The sequence below is a fragment of the Eubalaena glacialis genome, chromosome 20, assembly GCF_028564815.1.
Source record: "Eubalaena glacialis isolate mEubGla1 chromosome 20, mEubGla1.1.hap2.+ XY, whole genome shotgun sequence".
Classification (NCBI taxonomy): domain Eukaryota; kingdom Metazoa; phylum Chordata; class Mammalia; order Artiodactyla; family Balaenidae; genus Eubalaena; species Eubalaena glacialis.
In genome coordinates this window covers 28261403-28282267 of record NC_083735.1, presented here as the reverse complement: position 1 = coordinate 28282267, position 20865 = coordinate 28261403, and the positions used below count along the sequence as shown (strand labels likewise).

Genomic DNA, 20865 nt, shown 5'->3' with positions numbered 1-20865 from the left:
GCAAACCCCCAAACACTTAACATCCCACCCACACACCTCACACTGACAAAACCTGTGAACCTCCTGACTGCTTTTTTTTTTTTTTAAGGGAGACAACTTTGGAAATTTCCTGATGCAAGCTGCTGGCAATCACTGTAGCTTCTGGTCCCTAGGCTGAGAGGGATACAAGGGTCACCTATTCGGATGAAGGACAGTTACAATTTCCTCAGCTCCTTTCAAAAGGCCTACAACACACATATTTCTCTGGCAAAGAACTTTATTTTGAGGTCTGTATTTTTTTCTATTTCTTTCTAAAAATAGGTTAGATAATTCTTAAAGACACGTTGATGAAAATTATTATTGCAAGTCCAAATGCACGTGCCACCACACGCCTTCCAAATACCAATTAAAATACTTTAACCTTGTTCCGCAACTATATACAGAAAGAAAAAATAAAGCACAAAGTTAATAATAAAGACAAGGTATTTAGAAAGCGATGCAGATTATGAAGCCAGTACTATACTTCTAAAGAGTGTTTGGTGTCTGTAATGACAACTTTAAAATAAAACTGCAGAACTAATTGTGATTTTTATTTAATGAACTAACTTTTAAATCCTTTGTTGTTTTTAAGAAAACATGGGACTCCCCTGGTGGCACAGTGGTTAAGAATCCGCCTGCCAATGCAGGGGACACGGGTTCGAGCCCTGGTCCGGGAAGATCCCACATGCCGCGCAGCAACTAAGCCCGTGAGCCACAACTACCAAGCCTGCGCTCTAGAGCCCGCAAGCCACAACTACTGACCCCACATGCTGCAACTACTGAAGCCCGCGCGCCTAGAGCCCGTCTCTGCAACGAGAGAAGCCACCGCAATGAGAAGCCCGCGCACCGCAACAAAGAGTTGCCCCCGCTCGCCGTAACTAGAGGAAGCCCGTGCAGTAACAAAGACCCAATGCAGCCAAAAATAAAATAAATTTAATGAATCAAAAAAAAAAAAAAAGAAAATACTATTGCTCAGCAAGTTCCTCAGAACTTTTTCCATACCCCTTAGGCCATACCGCAGTATACCATTTTTCATATATTCACAATTTTACTTGCCTCAAACCACTGCTGCCACATTTCCTACCTACCATCCCCTCTTCCAGATGAGACCACTTCTGTTCATAACTATGAGAAACCTAACACCAGATAAACCCAGAAGCCAACACGGTATCACCGAAATTTTTTACTCATTTCTTTCTCTGTCACACGTGTTCATGTACCCATGCCCTGTCTCAAATATAATGTGAGCAGAATGGAATGTTGTATGGTCCAACTTAAGTGCAACCCATCTATTTGGTAATAAAATAGAATGACCTCATAGTCAAAAAGGCCCAGAAACCATTTGGACACTCAGCTTCTGGTCCTAGTGCTAGATATGGCTCTCTGTCTAGCCTTGGTTGAAAAAAACCTCTAAACCTTAATTTCATCATCTGTTCAACATCAGGGTGAATGTAAAAATCCAAAACAATCCAAACTGTGAATGCACCTGAAAAATGTCGAATTCCATGCAAATGAATTATTATGCAAGAGAGCCACCCATGATAGTGTCACATCTGGCACTTAATCATCTTTGTAGAATCATCTATCTAGGGACGTAGGCTTTTCAATCTGTTGGGGGGCGGGAATGTAAAACCCTCTTACAGTTATTTAATTTTTTCTGGCAACTAATTTTCCTGAATGTTTTAGCACCATATTGAGTAAATTTTAGAAATGTTATCCTCAATATTATTTATACCTTAACGCAATAAGCTTAGAGTAAAAATGATTGCTGAGCATGTGCTATGGGACCAGCACTGCCAAGTGCTGGGTAAGTAACAGTAAGCATGACGGGCATTGCCAAGGAGACATAAGTGTCCAGCAGCAAAGAAGGACCCAAAACCTAGTCCCACACCATGTTGTGACAACAAGGATCCAGCTCCTTGGCGAGCGAGCACTCCTATCCCATATGAACATTCCTCTGTTTTTGTTTCTAACCAACTGTTTTTGTTCTACCTCTTCCTTAAGGTGTAGCCTCACTCCTTCAATATCCTGAACTCGGGATCGTTTTTAAGTGCAGCGCCAGTCAAGAGATACAGTAAGATAAAAGGGGGTAGAATCTTAGCAAAAATCTGACTTTGGGCAAACTGTTCAACTTCTGAGGGACTCAGTTTCCTCTTTCTTACGGAAATGAAGTAGATGCAGACAGAAGTCCTCAATTCAAAATAAAATCCAAGCCTTTGAAAATACTGCATCCATCTTTACAAATGCTGGAAGCAAGACGCTATATTACATCAGAATGATACTCCCAGAATGTCTGTTTGTTTTGTGAGTAGCTCTAGGTTTTTGTGTGTTAAAACTGACATTTGTCTTTGCCTATTCTTCTACTGGCATGTTTACAATATTCTTACATAGAATTCCACTTCGTACTGGCTTCCAAGTGAAAATCAATATTGAAAATCAATAACAAACCCCCAAAACTTGAATTATTGTCATCCATGACCCTGCTACTCAAAGTGTGGTCAGATGGTGTCATCTAGAAGTTTGTTAGAAATGCAGGTTCTCAGGCCCCTCCCCAGATTTACCAAATCAGAATGTGCATTTTAACAAGATCTACAGTGATTCAAAGGCACATTAACATTTGAAAAGCCCTGATTTGTGTGTTTCAAATATTACCAGCTTAGCTTTCATAACCCAAGATCATTGGGTTTCCCTTCCTCTTCCAGTAGGTTTTATTAAATTAAATTCAAATAAAGACGCTAACTACTAAAGTACTGTGATGAGGCAGAAACCACCAATCACCTGCAAACAACTCTAAAAGGCATGCCACAAATTTCTTTAGAGGCAAATCTTCTAGTCCAATATTTTGTAAATACATTTGCTTTTATAGTAAGTGAGTAAAATCTATGAATGATACTAAACAGAGTTATTCCAGTGTTGGTTGGACCCTTGAAATAGTCAGGATGACTTCTTCGCTTTAGCCTCTAGTACCTCCTGTTTCCTTTGCGTGTCTGCCAATCACTTACCTTCTGGGATGTCTGCAATGTCATTTTCCCTTGGACTTACCTGACGGAGAAATTACACCATTCAATCAGCAAAACAATGCATCTTGTAAAGTCCATTCTGAGTCAAGTTCCATGGTGTTGTGGTGAAATTACCCCATATTATTCCTCCCATCCTTACAAGGCCAGGTTCAAGTGCAAACATACACTTAAGTGCCAAGGTCTCTCTTTCTGGGGAGGAAGGCTCTTTTGCATTTTATGAACCAGAAATTTAGGGGCAGAAAGTCAGTATCTGCATTAAGTGAGGCTATTACTGACTTCACTTGGAAGACAGCTTTTGGCTTCCAGCTTCCTTAATTAGGAAGGAAACTGTCAAAAGAAACTGATCATATAGGAAAAATACAGGCCTCCCTGTACTCTTGTCTTCTTGGAAACAATATTAGGAAATAGTTTACATCCTGTTGTGGTCCCACGTAAGCCGAGAAGAGTACTACGTGTTTTGGTTTCTACTTTAGCCCCATCAACACAACCCGAATACTTCTGCCCCTAATTTCTTAGTCCAGTGAAGTCCAGAGGGGGCAGGGGTGTTGAGAAAAACATATGCGGTCCACACTGTCCTACACACAAACCCACTTTCCAAAGAAATCCTCCCAAATCACAAGAGAGTGTGCAGTGGATTTCTCACGCGGTCCAAACTGAATTCATTAACATCCGCCTAATTCTGAAAACTATCTACGCACAGCATGTGTACGCTCACAGTAAGAGCATACAACGCAATGTGGTACAAACAATTAAAAGTTCTTTTCAAAGTGGAAATGCAAAATAGAATGAATATCTATTTTCTGGAAATGAATCTAGCCATCTGCCTTGCAAGAGCCGCAGGAGGAGTACCCAAAACAGCAAAAACAGCAGCCTCTGGTGTTAACAATCTATTCTCAAATCTCACGCTTCACATTTCCCCGGCAAACAAGGCTAAAAATACAAGACAGGCAACAAATAGTCTCTTGGGATCTGCCATTCCATGGATGGCGTATTCAGAGTAATATTTTGTGTTGAAATTCAAAACTGGGGGGGGGGGGAAGAAAGCAAGCTATCATATTAGAAGCTGGCACTCGGAATTTTAAGTGTGAATCTGATCCCAAAGTATATTAAGCTGAATGGTGAGAGGGTGGCTCTTTGCGTACAACATAAATCTCTGCGATGTATCTGAATACATTTATAGATTTATTTAAGCTCCTCTAAATTCTTCTCCAAGTCTCATAGTTATAGAGAGATAATTTTAGTACTTATGTCACCAAAATATCAGAGTCATTTTGTTTTCGGCACAGTTTAGAAAAGCGTCTTTATTGTGGGCTCTGGAGTCGGACTGCATAGGTTCAAATCCAGGCGCCACCACGTACTAACTCCGCGGCCTTGAGCGAGGTACTTACCTTCTCTGTGCAGCTCTTCTGCTATCTTCAAAAGGAGGATAATAAGAGTACTCACCTCAAAGAGTTATTTTAAGTTATGTTAAGTTACTTTAAGGATTATGTAAGTTAATGTGTGTAAAACTCTTTAGAGTAATGAATGGCACCTGCTAAAGACAGTCATTACTATTATTATCTAATATTCAAGCAAGACTGCAAAAATGCCGTCTCTTGGGGCTTCCCTGGTGGCACAGAGGTTGAGAATCTGCCTGCTAATGCAGGGGACACGGGTTCGAGCCCTGGTCTGGAAAGATCCCACATGCCGTGGAGCAACTAGGCCCGTGAGCCACAACTACTGAGCCTGCGCGTCTGGAGACTGTGCTCCGCAACAAGAGAGGCCACGATAGTAAGAGGCCCGCGCACCGCGATGAAGAGTGGCCCCCGCTTGCCGCAACTAGAGAAAGCCCTAGCACAGAAACGAAGACCCAACATAGCAATCAATCAATCAATAAAAAAAAAAAAAAAATGCCGTCTCTTAAGAAACAGGCATAATACAAAGGGTGGCAGCAATACGATGACAGGTCTCATGCCAGCGGTGGCCGTGAAGCAAATGACTGGGTGAGCAAGTAAGTGTCTTTACCTAGAGCATGTGGCCAAGAATGACAGAGGAAAGTACCCCTTGGTTATTCGGTCATGCTGTTAGTTCACGAAGGCGGCAGAATAAGGAGGACAGAAGACAATGACACAGCTGGTCAAGTGGCACTGCCCAGTGTACGGGACCATCAGAATTAATGGCAAAGGTATAATCAAGGAGGGGAACACATCCAGGCTCTCTGTGAACATCTGTGCCTGCCGGTTAATCTTCCTTAAAGATTTATGGAATAAATCTTTCTTCATACACTTGGTCTTTGGGATTAGACTGTAACACCTATGGTCTGGGTCCCCAGCCTCCATATTTCAAAAAGAAAGAAAGACCCGAGGGAGTGATATCAAATATTCATTATCTCCTGAACAACCAATTTCTTGTTAAACCTTGAAAGTTGGCAATATTTCAAGTTGGGTCCTTATTTGGTAGAAAGAAGGAGGATGATAAAAAGTTTACAAGTCATTGAGGCAATAGCCAGAAAAGTGCTTCTTCCCTAACTACTAAGACAGCAGGGTCTAGAACTACGAGACCCACTCAGTCATAGTTTAGATGGAACTCACAGAGGATTCCTGGGGTTCCATAGGTTTTCCCAACCTATGGGGTACCACTTAAGGAACCAGAGACCCACAGATGGGTCATTCAAAGAGTGAGGAAGAATGGAAGGCTGACATTACTATTTTTCCTAGTAAGATTATGAAAAAGGGTGACAGATGCTGCCACTATAGGGTCAGGTAAGAACAATGAATCTCTTCTCATCAGCTGAGATACTTAAGAGATTTCTTGAGCGGAACCCTTTGTCGGGCAGGAAAAAAAGATACCACTGGACTGCTCAAACGAAGAGCACAACCCAAGAGTCACAAAAAGAAAAACCCACCAAGAAATTGCAAGAAAAGGCTCTTTTCTCATAGCCCTTTGGAGGGGAAGATTTTGGAGGAAAAAGAAACAGAATGTGGGGTGGCGGAGGCAGTAATTATGTTCGTTAAGGAGAAAGTGAACATAGATATAAAACTGCAGGAACGAGGTAGGTAAATAGATTTAAGTACGCGTAAATCATGCGACCCTATTGTGCCTGTAAAACAAATGTGTATTTCTCTTGCCCTTAATGCATCACTATGGTTACCATAAGGAAGATTTCATTGTCCATGAAAATTTTTAAAAGAAGGAATTGTGTGAAAGCTCAGCCCAGCTAAGATCATGTTCCTCCCTGACTTCAGACTGGGATATCTATGTACAGTATCTAATAGAGGAATCACAACCAGATCAACAGCAGTGCTCCTTTTTTTCAAAGAACAAAAACAAATCAGTGTGACAACATGATGTGGATTCAATTAGCACTTGGCAGGTCATGAATAACTTTTAAACCCCCTTCTTTTAACTTGGAAGGTGTTAAAATATACGGTAATCAGGGTACCCAAGTGCTTTCCTTACAGTAAGTATGCTATCCATCAAGAACATAAATCTCAAGAATTAAGTCTAGCTTACAAAGGAGGGAACCATAACATGGCTCCTTGGGCCACTACTAGTTTCTGCAGGCAGTCCCTTGCCCCATGTATTTTCCTCGTTGAGGACATTCAAAGCCAATCATCTGAAATCTCGTTGCAATTTTCAGAGGGTTTTACATTAGGTATGGAGGGAAAGAAACGGGGAAAAAAAGGAGTTGGTACAATCATCTTGGAAACAAATAAATGATAACTAATTGTAAAGAAATGGCTACTGAATTGTTCAATCTTCTTATACAATCAAAGCAAATGGCATAATTCTGTCTATCCTGTTGTTTCGGGAAGGCGGAGCACCTTGGTTCAAACCAACATGAAAAGGCTTGTAGAACAAAAAAACTATTTACTGGGATAAGTAAGAACACTGTAGGGCCAACCGCAGAGAATGCGGTGAAACTACTCAGCAAACATGTCCCCTGGGTGCATCTCATCGTGCTTTTAATAAGGGGGTACCTTCCTGGTCTGGGAGAACTTAAAATAACTCTGAAACACACCCTTTGTTCTGAAAACCCTAATTGTGCCCACCTGTCCCAAGCCAGGTTATGTGGCTTCACAGATTTTATAGCCTGTTTACTGCTCACTTCTTGGGGAATCTCTGACAGGTGCTAAAGATAATAGGCTTCCTGCCCCAGAAAGTAAAATACTACAAGGGAAATATTAGTCAGATGTACTACTCCAGTCCATGTGTCTTGAACATTACTATGATCTGTGCAAGACATTTGTTGTAAATAAGGCTGCGGAGTGTACAGTGTGTTTTCCAGGAGTCCTTTGAAGAACAGCTTGCAGACAAGAGGTGCTAGCCTTAGTTTCACAGCCAGCAAAACTCCATCCAAGAGGCTTTTGGCAGGTCCGCACCTCTTGTTTCAAGCTGGCTTCAAGACAGCCCCACCAACCAAATTCCAAAGGTCAGTATGTGGAGTCAGTCACTCTTAGGTATTCAGCATAGAACAGCAAGTGGAAACTCAGACATTTAAATCAACACTCAGAAAAGGCCCGCTTTCCCCCCTAACAGTGTATTAAAAACAACGCAGAGCTGACTTTGTAAGGAGGCATTCTCTGTAGTAAATTAAATGGCTGAAGCTTGTGCTTCTCCCAGCGAGGAAAAGAACTATGCTTCACCATCACCCAGTGTGTGCAATCACTTGAGGCTCATTTTTAAACCCTTCCTGCTTTTTACAAAGCCTGCTCCATTAAAATAAAAAAAAAAAAAAAAAAAAAAACTTTTCAGGAAATGAAATGCAAATAGTCACTGAACAGGATCATAAAAGGGAAAAACCTCTATCCACTTTTTTTTTTTTTTAATTCTTCATTCCAGGCAGCACGACTGCTTTTAACACACCGTTAGCTTTTATAAAAATGAGATTACACTGGTTTTTCTGTGATCGTCCTCAACCCTTTCCACCCTTTCCTGTCTCCCGGCTACTCACAACACGTTCAAGGTAGAGGTGAGGCGGGCAGATCAGTTTCACCCCTCGCCAGTCAAGCGTTAGGTAAATCATTTAAGGCAATTACAAATTCTAAGCCTAATGGATGGCACCTAGGAATAAAGAAAGGTAAACAAGAGCGGGAAGGAACAGCTTCCAGATGATTTCCAGGGTAAAGCCACGGTCCTCAAGCTACGTGTAAAACTGCCTCTGATCATCTTCAAAGCAAGTCCGCGGTTTTAACTTGACGCTCCCAGTCCTCGCTCAAGGTGGAGCTGAAAACAGGTGCAGAATGTCACTCTGCCGGGAGTCCAGAGGATCCAGGAAAAATGGGGTCTACGTTTCTAAGTCGGAAAGAAGCAGCGGTTTCCCAGCCGCTCAGGGGGCCCCACGCTCACGAGCTCCCGGGCTGGAGCCGGCACCGGGCAGGGAGAGGAGGCGCCGGGTGAGCGGCCTCGGGCCAACTGCTAACCCGGCTGGGCACTGCCGGCGCAGTCAAACGCGGACGGCGCACGCAGCTCTCCCGAGCTCCCGCACACCGCGGCCTCCTGGAAAAAAAGCCCACTGCTGCCCAGGACCTCGGGCTGCTGTCGCCCGAGAGGTGTCGAGCTTCGCGGACTTGAGCCTGGGTGCTGCTCCCCCAGAGAAAAGGCGCCCTCTCCATTCAAGCGCACCCTACAGAGACCCTCATCACCCGGCGCCCCTCCCCAGGAACTCTCGGACACCCCTACGGGCGCCCACCCGTGAACGATCTCGCCACGGAAGGAAGTGAAGAGGACTGGGGGGAGCGAGACTAGAGTGGAGAGGTGGGAACTCCGGTCTGCAGCAACTGGGGAGGGCTCGGAAAATGCAGCAAAAGCGACGAGAGGAAAAGAAGGGTAGGGGCCTCGGTCCCAGCAACCTGTAGGACTGCGGCTGATCGCGAACTTGGGGTGGGAGACAGTGGTCCCCTCGGAGGTCCTCCGCCCGAGTCCCACCCCGCTGCGCTCAGCGCGCGGAGAGGTGCAGGGCGCAACTTGGGAAGCCAACGCCATAGGTGCGGGTCCCGCTCGGTCGCCTCGCCCCCGGCTCCGCCGCCCGCTCGACCCCGCGCTTACCTCGGGCAGCCGCAGCCCCCGCCGCCCAGAAGCAGAGCCCCAGCCAAGGGAGCCACCGGCGCGCCCCTCCAGCGCCTCCTCTTGCGGCGGCCGCTCTCCCCATGCTGCTTGCCCCGCTCGGGAGTACGGATTCTCTTCCGCGCCCCGGGAGCCCGGGAGAGGCACGGCGAGCCAGGGGCCGAAGCAAGTGGGTCCCGGGGGTCCTCGGCGAGTGACTGCTCCACGGCCGCTCCCTACAGCAGCAGGGCAGCGCGCTCCGAGCCGCCGCGCGCTGGGCACCCAGAGGATGCGCGCGTCCCCATAGCCTCCCACGGCAGGGCGACCGCTGCCGCCACGGTCACTGCCCGAGTCGCCCGCCGTCCCTGCTGCACCGCTCGCTCGCGGCGCTGCAGCCGCTGCCGGGTTTCGGACTAGGAAGCGGAGGAAGGCGCCCGCAACGCTAATGAGACCCCCCCCAGAGGCCGCCCCTTCTCCTCCCCTCCGAGCGGCAACCAATGAGCCGGGCCGGGGCGGGGCGGCGGCGGTGGCGGCGGCGGGCGGCGCGGGGCGGGGCGGGGCGGGGCGGGGCGGGGCTGGCGGCGGGGCGGGGCGGGGCGGGGCGGGGCGGGGCTGGCGGCGGGGCGGGGCTGGCGGCAGGGAGGCGCAGGTGAGCCCCGCGGCGGCTGCGCGCGCCCCCAGGTGCCTCCACGAGCTCGGGAGCAGGACGGCCGCTGGGCTTGCGGAGGTCACGCTCGCTCCAAGATGTGAGCAAAGCCTGCGGGCCTCTTGGAGGCGAACCCAGCGCAGAAAGATGTGGGCATCTCGGCAGCCTGAGTCTGCTGCTTCCTGGAAACCACTGTTTCGTTCAACTTTGAGTCCTTTCACAGCCCTGCCCCTCTTGCTTCCATTTTTAAAAATCAGATCAGACACCACTCCAGAAAAATTCAAAAGAAAAAAAAAAAAAAGACAAATGCCAAGTGGGAAAAAAATAGCACTGGAATAAACCCATTATTGCAACTAAGCTAAATGTGCATGCATGTACATAAAGAGGTGGGGAACTCATGGGTGCATGAGGGGTATGTGATCGATTTTTATTTTTTCTTTTTTTCCCCAATTCCCTTGTCTGTGGTCCTAATCACCCCGGAAGCCCCCAAATTTTCAGAAAGCTCTTTCGTTTCTGATGGCTCCTGTTTCGTTTAAATCTGGGCCCTGGCAATTGCCTTCCTCCTAAGTATCAGGGAAAGGAAGTCGTGCTGGGCCTTTGTAAGGAGAAGGAAAGACTTTTCTTAAAAGTGTGGTTTGTTTTGAATAGGTTGTCAAATCTTCATTTCCCTGCTTTTGAAAGTACCTCCCGGTTGCCTCTTATTCTCCCATTTGCAGAAGGAGTCATTTAAGAGAGATTGCCTTGGGCCACACAGTTTCAGAGCAAAGAACACACTTGGGGGGTTGGCCATGAGTTCAAGGCTCCATAGTCAGAGCACCGTATTCGAGCCCCCAGAATGATGCCAGAACTCAGCTGGTCAGAATACGTGTCCCCTTTTGCCTGGTGGGCCCCAATAGAAAATGAAATCTTGGTTTGAAAGAAAGACAGCGTTCCCAACACCTCCCCACTGCCCACAGTCAATATCAATACAGTACTTGCAAAAAATCCATCTCTCTGGTCAAAGTGCCACCTGACCCGAAACACCTTTCTCTGGAGAATAAACAGTTTAAAGTGAGGTAATAGTTCTGGATGAGGTAATTGCGCTAAGTCGCTTTCTTCCTAGGAAAAAGAGGATGATAGGCAGAAAGATTGATTCCCTGATAAGCACATATGCCATCCCTCTCCTGAGTGCCACCAGACACGTGACTGTCAGCAATTGCTTCCTCCAGGCTTCTTACCCTCAATAAAAGGTTTGGGACCTGGTCAAGAAAACCAAGCTCTGGGGAATGAAGGCTTCAAAGCAAAGACTGATGTGGGGCGGGCTAGGGACTCGCCTGAAAATCTCTTTAGAATCTTGGTAAATGAGGGTTTTGTCCTTTTCCTCTGAGAAGGTGAATTGGGAATTAATCTACCAAATATGCTTTACCTGTCTTCTGGAAAATAGTCATTCATCCTCTGACTTTCTTTATTCTTCAAGACTATGTGGCAGTTATATCACAAATGAGTATTTTCTTAAAGAAAAAAAAAGAAAAAAGAAAGAAAAGGGAATTACTGTGTTTCTCCAAAATAGTATTTAAGTATTACTACTGTCTCCAAAGGGGAGCAAAAGTAAAAACAATTTTATTTTGAAAAAATATCTAGCAAATAGATGAGCTAATAAGGTTAATAGGTGAGATTAATAAGTCAAGTAAAATTGCGATGACAGTTGAGAGAGAAGGAAGGAAACTAAGAACCTTTGAATGCATACCCTGCTCAAGGAATGGGATATATATACATATATATATATATATATACACACACACACACACACACACACACACACATATACATATACAAATATATATTTTGTTATGCATATAAATATTTATTATATGTAATTGTTGTTGTTTTTTAGAGCAGAAGCGAACCCTGGAAGTCAGGTACTATTATCCCTGTTGGGCAGATAAGGAGAGTCAGGCTGAGCAGAGAAGTGATTCGCCCAAGGTCACATAACCAAGGGGCTGAACATTAAGAATGAGGCACCAGGGACTTCTCTGTGCAGGGGGCCCGGTTCGATCCCTGGTCAGGGAACTAGAGCCCGCACGACACAACTAAGAGCCTGCATGCCGAAACTAAAGATCTCGCATGCCGCAAGGAAGATCCCCTGTGCTGCAACTAAGACCCAGCACAGCCAAATAAATAAATAAATATTAAAAAAAAAAAAGAATGAGGCACCAGTTTGCACAATTCTAAACCCAGATGAAGTTTAAGTCCTGTCCGTTCCATTGGGTTTTCCAGAGATAGACATTCTGCCTCATCCTCCTCAGTACTGTTTAGCAATTGGGTTGGGAGAGGTTGGGTCTTCAGTATTACCACACCTGTTACAGACCACATATTCATTATACATCTTGTACTAACTATGTTTCACATATCAATACACCCTGTATTAATCTAATTCTGGCTATTTTAAAAGATGCATGAATTGTACTCCATTGCATTTGGAAAAATATCCATATCCATTTGGAGAAATACATTGAGTAGTCACTACCTGGGATCATTGTCTCTGGCCAAGGAGCAGCCTGGAAGAACTGACCTAAGAATCAGGAAACCAGGTGCTGGGCCCTGACACTGCCAGGGACTGTGTGGCTTGGGGCAAGTCAACAGCTCCTATTCTCAGTTTCTTCATCTGTAAAATGGGAGTGTTTCACTAGATGAGCTTAAGATCAACCCTATATAAGATCCATCATTTTCAACTCTAGCACATTATAATTTTGAATGCTCAATACAACCAAGTTGGAAATTAAGCCACTTCATCTGAAATTGGGACAATTATGTGACAAATGCATTGTGTTCTAGAGAAATGATTTTGGATTATAGCCAACCTATAAGTATTAGCTATAACCAAGTAATATTAATTTAATGAATAGGCTTAGTAAAATGTTTTTCTCCATTCTTTGCTGCTTGGGTTGACTATGACTGTTTTCTAACAATTGATACTTGAAGATGAAGAGGTAGAACATTACTACTTCCATTGCCTTTTTTTACTGCATAAATAATTGACATATAACATTATATGTTTCAGGTGTACAACATAATGATTTGATATTTGTGTGTATTGTGAAATGATCACCACGATAAGTCTAGTTTACATCTGTCACCTTACATAGTTACGATTTTTTTCTTGTGATGAGAACTTTTAAGATCTACCCTTTCAGCAACTTCACATATACAATATAGTATATTAACTATAGTCACCATGCCATACCTACAACCCTAAGGCTTATGTATTTCATAACTGGAAGTTTGTACCTTTTGACCCCCTCCACCTATTTCACCCACCCCTCCCTCTGGCAACCACCAATCTGTTCTCTGTATATATGACTTTGGTTAGTTTTGTTGTTTTTTGTTTCTGTTTCTGTTTTAGATTGCACATATAAGTGAGAACATACGGTACTTTTTCTTGTCTGACTTACCTCATTTAGCATAATGCCCTTAAGGTCCATTCATATTGTTGCAAATGGTAGGATTTCCTTCTTTTTTCATAGCCTTTTGATCATCTCTAAGCAGTCTCAAAAGATAGAAAATGTTTGAGTCTAATTTGGAGGAGGAGAGATACAGACTTTGCATGGTGAGATACGCCCTTCCAAATACAATGAATAATTTTTAAGTGGTTTACTATAACTCCTTATGAAAACCTGTGTATTTGCCTGGAAAACATATTTTAAATGATTTGGCCCACCTGTTTGGTGTAAGTGGTAAAACTCCAAGGGACATTAAAGGAGGTACAAATATTCTACAAGAGGAAAGAATTTGTCGTTCAAGGAGATGGGGAAGGACAGGAGCCAAGGAGTGGGTGGAAAGCCACACCTGCCAACACGTGGCCTTTCTCCCGGGAGATCCAAATCATCATTAAGGTTATGGAGGCAAGTGAATTCTTTATGAAAAAAGAGCAAAGGAATTATAGTTTGAATCTAGATAACTAAAGACAAACAGACACTCAGAACAGAGAGAAAGGACCTTAGACAAGGAAGCTTTCAGAAAGTATGGAGACACTGCAGGGCTTCCCTAACAACAGAACTGAGTTCTTTTTAGGAGCAGGAGGTGCCTATTTAAAAATCTGAAGCCAGGTGTCAGAAGTCAGTGAGATCAAGACCCCTGGGAATAGAACACAGCTGTAGCTGCAAAGGAGAGGCAGTAGGCTTAGAAACATTGGGTGAAGACTTAGGGGGAAAGAGCGGGAAAGAACTCCACCATACAATTTTACATCTTACTTTTACCTAACCTTCTGGACTGAATAGGTAGTTTTAGTTATAACCACTGTCAGAATCTTTCTTTTAATGTTTCTAGGGCCTTTGTAGGCTGCACACAGATCCTTTCCTAAGCATGCACCATAGAGGAGCAATCTTCCCACGTTTGTAGCTTTCCTCCTCCGGGAACCTGACTGCTATTCTGAAGACACAACTATTTCCAGCTCTGCCACTACCAGATGTTTCTGATAAAAGCCCCTGTCTCTATTAATCATACAATTATGATAATTAATAGATGAAGACCAAAAATCAACCGACGAAAGAGCAACAGCTGGCAACTTCAATTGGTGAACTTGGCAATACAATTAAATGAGATCGTCTACAAGCGATATTGCCATTGGGAATACTCTGTGTCAATCATTACCCCAGAAAGGTCTCGTTCAATCAGAGCAGCACATTTCAGAAATACATGCAACTTACAGAGAGCAGGCAGAATTTAATTCACCACTATGTGCTCACGGCCTCACTCATAATTCAGGAAACTGCTGGAACAGGGGGAGAAAATGATGTTGAGAGCCGGGAAGCCTTGAGTGCTTCCCATGCAATGTTCTATCCAGGTACAATAATCCAGGTTAACAACTGTCCCTGTTAAAGGCAATATGGGATCATTTGTTAAGGAAACTCACACACACAAAATTAGAGAAGTGTATTTTGGATATTGGGCTATGAAGCAGCAATAAAGTACAGAAATCCAATACATTTGTTTAAAAAGGACAGCGGGCACCAAAATAAGACTCTAACTAAACACATTTTTCCTGACACCGCAAGTGTGCCTTCCTCATTTTCTACCCCGGTAATTACTTCCCGGAATCAGGTGTCTAGGAGTTTCGGCTGTAGCTGCTGACACAGACAAAGGAAAAAACTTAAAAATAATAACAAGGACTTCCCTGGTGGTGCAGTGGTTGAGAATCTGCCTGCCAGTGCGGGGGACAAGGGTTCGATCCCTGGTCCAGGAAGATCCCCCATGCCGCGGAGCGACTCGGCCCGTGCGCCACAACTACTGAGCCTGCACTCTGGAGCCCGTGAGCCACAACTGCTGAAGCCCGGGCAACTGGAGCCGGTGCTCTGAAACAGGAGAGGCCACAACAATGAGGGCTCCACGCGCTGCAACGAAGAGTGGCCCCCGCCTTGACGCAACTAGAGAAAGCCCACGTGCAGCAACGAAGACCCAACACAACCAAAAATAAATTAATTAATTACAAATTTTTTTTAAAAGTTAGGCTTTAAATAAATAAATAAAAATAAAAATAATTACACGAAACACAATTCTCTGGCAGTAAAATTAATGTGTTAGCGCTTTAAAAAATAATAAACTGGGATGAGAAAAGACAAGATGTGTAAACTCATAAAAGATGTAGCCTCTGATGACAGTGTAACATGCAACCCCTGAGTTACCTGACCTTGGCACTGAGCATCAGAAACGTGACAATTTACTCATCCCAGCACTTTATGGTAGCTCAGGGACAGCCTGGTATCTTTCCATATTGGGAGAAAATGCTGTGATTCTTAACCGTCAAGTGGAAGATACTGCCAAACCTTCTGTGGGGTATGTGTTTTCATTTGTTCCTCTTGATCTACTCTGGTGGGTACTATGCCTGCTGGTGAATAGAGAAAACAAGGCAAGAGATTTCCCGAGATAATTAAATTTATAATTCAAAGTCACATGACTGCCATGCCACCTTCACTACACCACACAGATAAACCACACAGCTATCTCCTGTCAACGGAAAAAAATGCACAATCTAGAAGTTGAGAATGATGTTTTATTCAACGGTCTTCTTGAGGACTTAAGCCCGGGAGGCAGCCTCTCGGATAGCTCTGAGGGACTGCTCCAAAGAGGTAAGGGAAGAACCAGGATATATAGGAGTTTTTGCAACAAAAACCAGGTAGCTGGAACATCGAAAGATTACTGTTAATTAAAGAAAAACCAGAGGTCTCAAGTTAATGAATTTAGCGCTTTTCTATGTATGGGAAGATGCAAGAGTATGGGCTCATTGAAATCATTCCTTTGATATGCACCTAACTATCTAGGGCCAGTATCCTGCTTTTCTCCATCCTGAATCCCCTCAGGGTGCACAGTCAGTGGCTGATGGCTTGATGGCTGCAACGTCCTTCATTTATTGACCTGGCAGGTGACATTCTTCCTTCACACTCCAAATAGAAGAAGGCTGAAGGCATGAGGAGATAACTGCCCTGTAGGTTCTGGTCAAGAATAGAATCAAGAATCAAAAATACAACAAGTGGAACAAACTTGTATTCCAACCTCTCCATCTCCTCATTAGTATTACAAGATTCAGAGCTGTTTCATTTTCCTGGAACTGGAACATCTACCCAGAGCCAATTGCTGGGGAAACGTAGGGTTAGATGCACAGTTTCCAGTATATAGACATGAATAGAGCCAGTGGCTTTCTTTTTACTGAAGCTGACTGTTTTCCTGCAGAACAAGGGCTAAGGAATAGATGGATGCAGTCGGTATGTCAAAGTTGGAGATTAGAAGGGCCTGTATTGCCTGTTTGGAGTGGCAGTACCAAGAGAAGAAAGAGGTGTCTGGCCTCTGGAAAAAAGTATGACAAACAGAATGGTAGTGTACACATTTAGGGGATGGATTATGCTATCGAAGGAGTTTATCAAAGAGCCTTTAACCGTAAGAAGCCACTCGTGCAAATGCCAATCACTAAGAAAAGAATGGCTTCTCTGAGAAGTAAAACAAAAGAAATAAGCAGCATAAGTTTTCTTTCTTTTTATTTTTTAATTTTCTTCTCTCATTTCTATTTTTCCTTCAGTTCCCTTGATCTCTCTTCTGGAATAAGATATCATAAATGACTCCCTGTCACTAAGAGGAGGACGACAACTCCCGTGGATTCTTCAAAGCAGGACTTAAGTAACTGTTGCATGATTTCAAGCAAAGTTGTACAAAGAGAAAATGCTAGCTTAACAAACAGGGTCGTTTCCAATTTTCAAATAAAGCTTTGACTTTCCCGACCCAAATCCTACCATATACCTGCTTCCTTTTATCCATCTTTACAGGGAAAAAAAAACTATGAATTTATAATTTGTTATATCTTAAGGCTCAGGCAGTAGATTTAAAAGCATTCATTAGTAAATGGCTGTCACGCATTTTGAAGAAGAAAGATCTGCTTTACATGTTAAGTAGTATTTTACCAAAAATAAAATTTAAGAGAGTACCATTTGCAGTTTAATTCAACCACATATTCCACTCAACTTGTCAGGTATAAGGATGACTTCAACGCCGTTCAAGTACCAGCTTCCCTAGAGACAGACAATCTAGTTCAAGAGTAGATTTGGGGGATCACTAGAAGGCCATGATCATTATTAGTGCTTATGTAAGAAACTAATCCAGACAAAATAAATGTAGAATTCCTTTGACTCCTTTACACTCAGCCACTGACAATATACTCCTCTGCTGAGAAGAGAAAGCAAATTACACATGTACGCGCACATACGCACACACGCACGCGCACACATTCACACACATACACACACACTGGGCATCTGGCTGGTTGTGCCAGTTCATTTATTTCTATAGATTGTCCCCAATTTACAACGGTCTGACTTACAATTTTCTGACTTTATGAGAGTGTGAAAGTGAAATGCATTCAGTAGAAACTGTACTTCAAATTTTGAATTCTGATCTTTTCCGGGGCCACTGGAATGCAATATAATGCTCTCTGGTGATGCTGGGCAGTGGCAGCAGCCGCAGGTTCTGTCAGCCACGTGGTCACGAGGGTGAACAACCAACACACTTACAACCATGCTGGACCCATGCCCCCAGCTTTCTGTATCTAAGACCCCACAGGGGAGGGGCCGGGGTCTACTGCTTGCAGAAAGAGAGGGGTGCTTGCAGACCAACACCCTGTGTCAGATTGGACGGGGGCCTAACGCCCACTTTTGAAGCTGGTTTTGCTCTGTCTGTTCTCCGTGGGAGTAAGCCTTGTTTCACTGTAACATCTGTGTGACTCACGTCTTTCTTGCAGCCCCAAACCACAGAGGAGTTGGCATCCTGGGGCCGCTGTTCCTGGTAGGTGAAGACTCCTGCCCTGGAGGTGGTGCCAGCTGTCACGTGCTAGACAAAAACGTTACAGTATTTGAATACTTGAAACCTTGCAGTCACTTCAGGAGGCGCTAACAAGACATTTGAGACATTTTGCATATATATTCAGGCTACAAATGATCAAACTATAAAGAGTAAGACACTCTTCTGATTGACTATTCCAAACTCAGAGCCAAAGTTATAAAGCAAAGTGCACGTCATTCTCATTAAAACTGTGAATGAACTAGAATGTTATCACTCTAATTATTTAACAATGTTCAGGATGATTCAGCCATTGCAATACATTATTTTAAAATTATACTTACCTGAAAGGAGAGTAGTGAACAAACATTATTTATATGTGTATGATATCCTACTTAGAAAATCCCAGAACTAAACTCTAAATATTACCAAAACCCCTATAGAGATTTCTGCTTGTGGCATCTGAAAAACAAAAAAAAAAACCTAGAAATGCTGTATAAAGTAACATATACTTCTCTATACTACATAGTTCCCTTCAAATTACGGAGAAAATGCACAGGCCAGAAATAGACCTGGAAAAGACAAGCTTACTGTGAGGCTGGGGTTGTCCTGGGGAATTTAACAAAGTTTACAGCCTATAGGATTGCATTTTAATGTTAACTCTAGGGACATGAGGCTAATTCTTGGGTCCTCAGAAGGGGAGGAAGTAGACTTGAGATCTGGACATAAACCAGGGACCCATAAAGTACTTCAACAAAACTGAAAATGTGAACCAGAAATACATCCACTTAACAAAGAGAGGCCACATGAAGACTCATTTGTCTTGGCCTAAGATCTAGGTTAGAAAAGTTTTTAAGAATTTTAAATGAGGCTTTTCCAAATACAGGTTTCAGGGTCGAAAATATATTACCTATGTGGTTACAGAAAATCGAAACTATGAAATTAACTTGTGCAAGATGGGTAGTGTCCTGGGCTATATAGCAAAGGAAAAGAATGTCCTCTTTGGAGAACAAACCCTTGAACACAGGGATTTTCCTCCATAAAACCCAGACAAATATGAGCTTACAATCTTTATGACAAATACCTGGAAATGAGCCTCAATAAGAGTGCATTACCAGAATCAACAAGCTAAAGAATCATATTACTAAGGAATTCAGATATTGCAATTTTTAAAATAAAATTTAAACAAGGCTTTCTGTAGTATTAGTGAAGCAAAATAACTGAAAACATGGGCAATAAGCAAGATGTATACAAAAAAAACTAAATAGATATAAAAAAAGGACTAAATATATCATTTCCTTCAGGAGGGTCACAAGACATTCTCTTTCAAGGAGTGTGTCATATTTTTCTCCATATGACTATAATCCAGAATAAATTTAGTAGACAGGAATTGTACCATAAGTGTTTGTGGTTGATATAGCTGCCCCCAAAGAAGCTGAAGACAGAAGTTTGCAGGGGAGAATTTATGAAAAAATAAATAAATAATATTAAGAAGCAAAACAGAAGAAAATCCACAGAGATACTGTTTTATCTAACTTACTTTGGTGGGCTGTAGAATACAATAACTATTTCAGACTATTCCAAAGTTGATAAAGAAGACAAACTTCAGCCTGTGGAGGCATTGAGGGTCAGTGAATCCTACCTTAAAAAAAACAAAACAAAAAAACAAGTTTAAAACTGGATAAAAAGAGCCATTTCAGGGCTCTGAAATGGTGGAAAGTGAGACAAATCAAGGAGACAAAAATGAGAAGAGTTTGAGGGCAAGATCACTAGGAGTCTGGAGCCTCTGGCCTCAGGATGCTCCTATCTTTTCTCCCCAGCTTGATTGGTGAGAACTGTAGCTTTACCAGCATAAAACTGGCCAAAAATCCTAGCAAGTTTGCTGCGAGTGGGAGACTCAATTTGGGTAGAGGTGACATCTTGTAGCTTTGTCAGCTTTAATTAGCAAACTCAATAGGAAATGAATGGGAAACACCTGCAACCATGCTACCCCAAGATTGAGGTCTCAGTGGGGCAAGCAGGCAATCAGGAAGAAATTAATGCGAGATTCTGGAAAGGTGAGAACCACAGAAGTGCTGAGGTAAGTTCTCTGTATTTACCTGGCTGAATGGGAAACTACATACAGGAGCAAAGTAGACCGGAGAGAATCCAGCAAGAAGTAAAAGTCAAAGGAGATGTGGGAACTGGCTCTAAATATGAATGTGTTCTCCAAACCACAAAGACAGCTAACTGCCTAGGATGGCAGCATTATGGGCTTCAGGTGTTTGAATATAAGCTCTTCTCAAATTATTGGCTAACCACTAAGCTATGTAAACACCAGAGCAAACCCTAGAGAGCCAGACTAAAAAATAAAATGGAAAACTCAAAGAACTAAGCAGAAACATCGCTTGCACTGAGTAGGAGACAGATTCCACAGCTTAAGTCTAGGCAAGATATTAAAAACAAAACAAAATAAAGAAAAAACAGAACAGAACCCAGGATGTTGCTATATTATGTTAAATGTCCCATTTTTATTTAAAAAAATTATGAGCCATGCCAAAAAAAACAGGGAAGTTTGACTTGTACTCAAGGAAAAAGACAGTCAATGGAAACTGACTGAGTGGGCCAAGAGGTTGGATTTAGCAGAAAAAGCTTTTAAAGCAGTTTATAAAATTATTAAAAGGACACAAGGTAACTGTGTTTTAAATATTAAATTGAAATAGAATAAATTGACTCAGTAAAGAGGCAACTGAATGCCAAAGGAGAAATAGCAACTATATTGAAAACAAACATTGGAAATATAGTTGGGATAATAAAGCTACAAGACATACAAAGAATAAATAACAAAATGTCAAAAATAAGTCCTCATTAGTAATTGCT

The 20865-nt window shown here is 43.1% G+C and overlaps 1 protein-coding gene across 2 annotated transcripts in view; it reads right to left on the bottom strand.

The window, feature by feature from the left end:
• The window catches only part of UNC5D (unc-5 netrin receptor D), a 600815-nt gene extending 591627 nt beyond the window's left edge, over window positions 1–9188 (bottom strand). For both annotated transcript variants that reach the window (XM_061177270.1, XM_061177271.1), the window contains exon 1: window positions 9066–9188. In XM_061177270.1, the coding sequence (XP_061033253.1) occupies window positions 9066–9168 (103 nt within the window). In that variant the 5' untranslated portion in view covers window positions 9169–9188. The remainder of the gene's footprint in view (window positions 1–9065) is intronic.
• Window positions 9189–20865: the final 11677 nt, after the last annotated feature.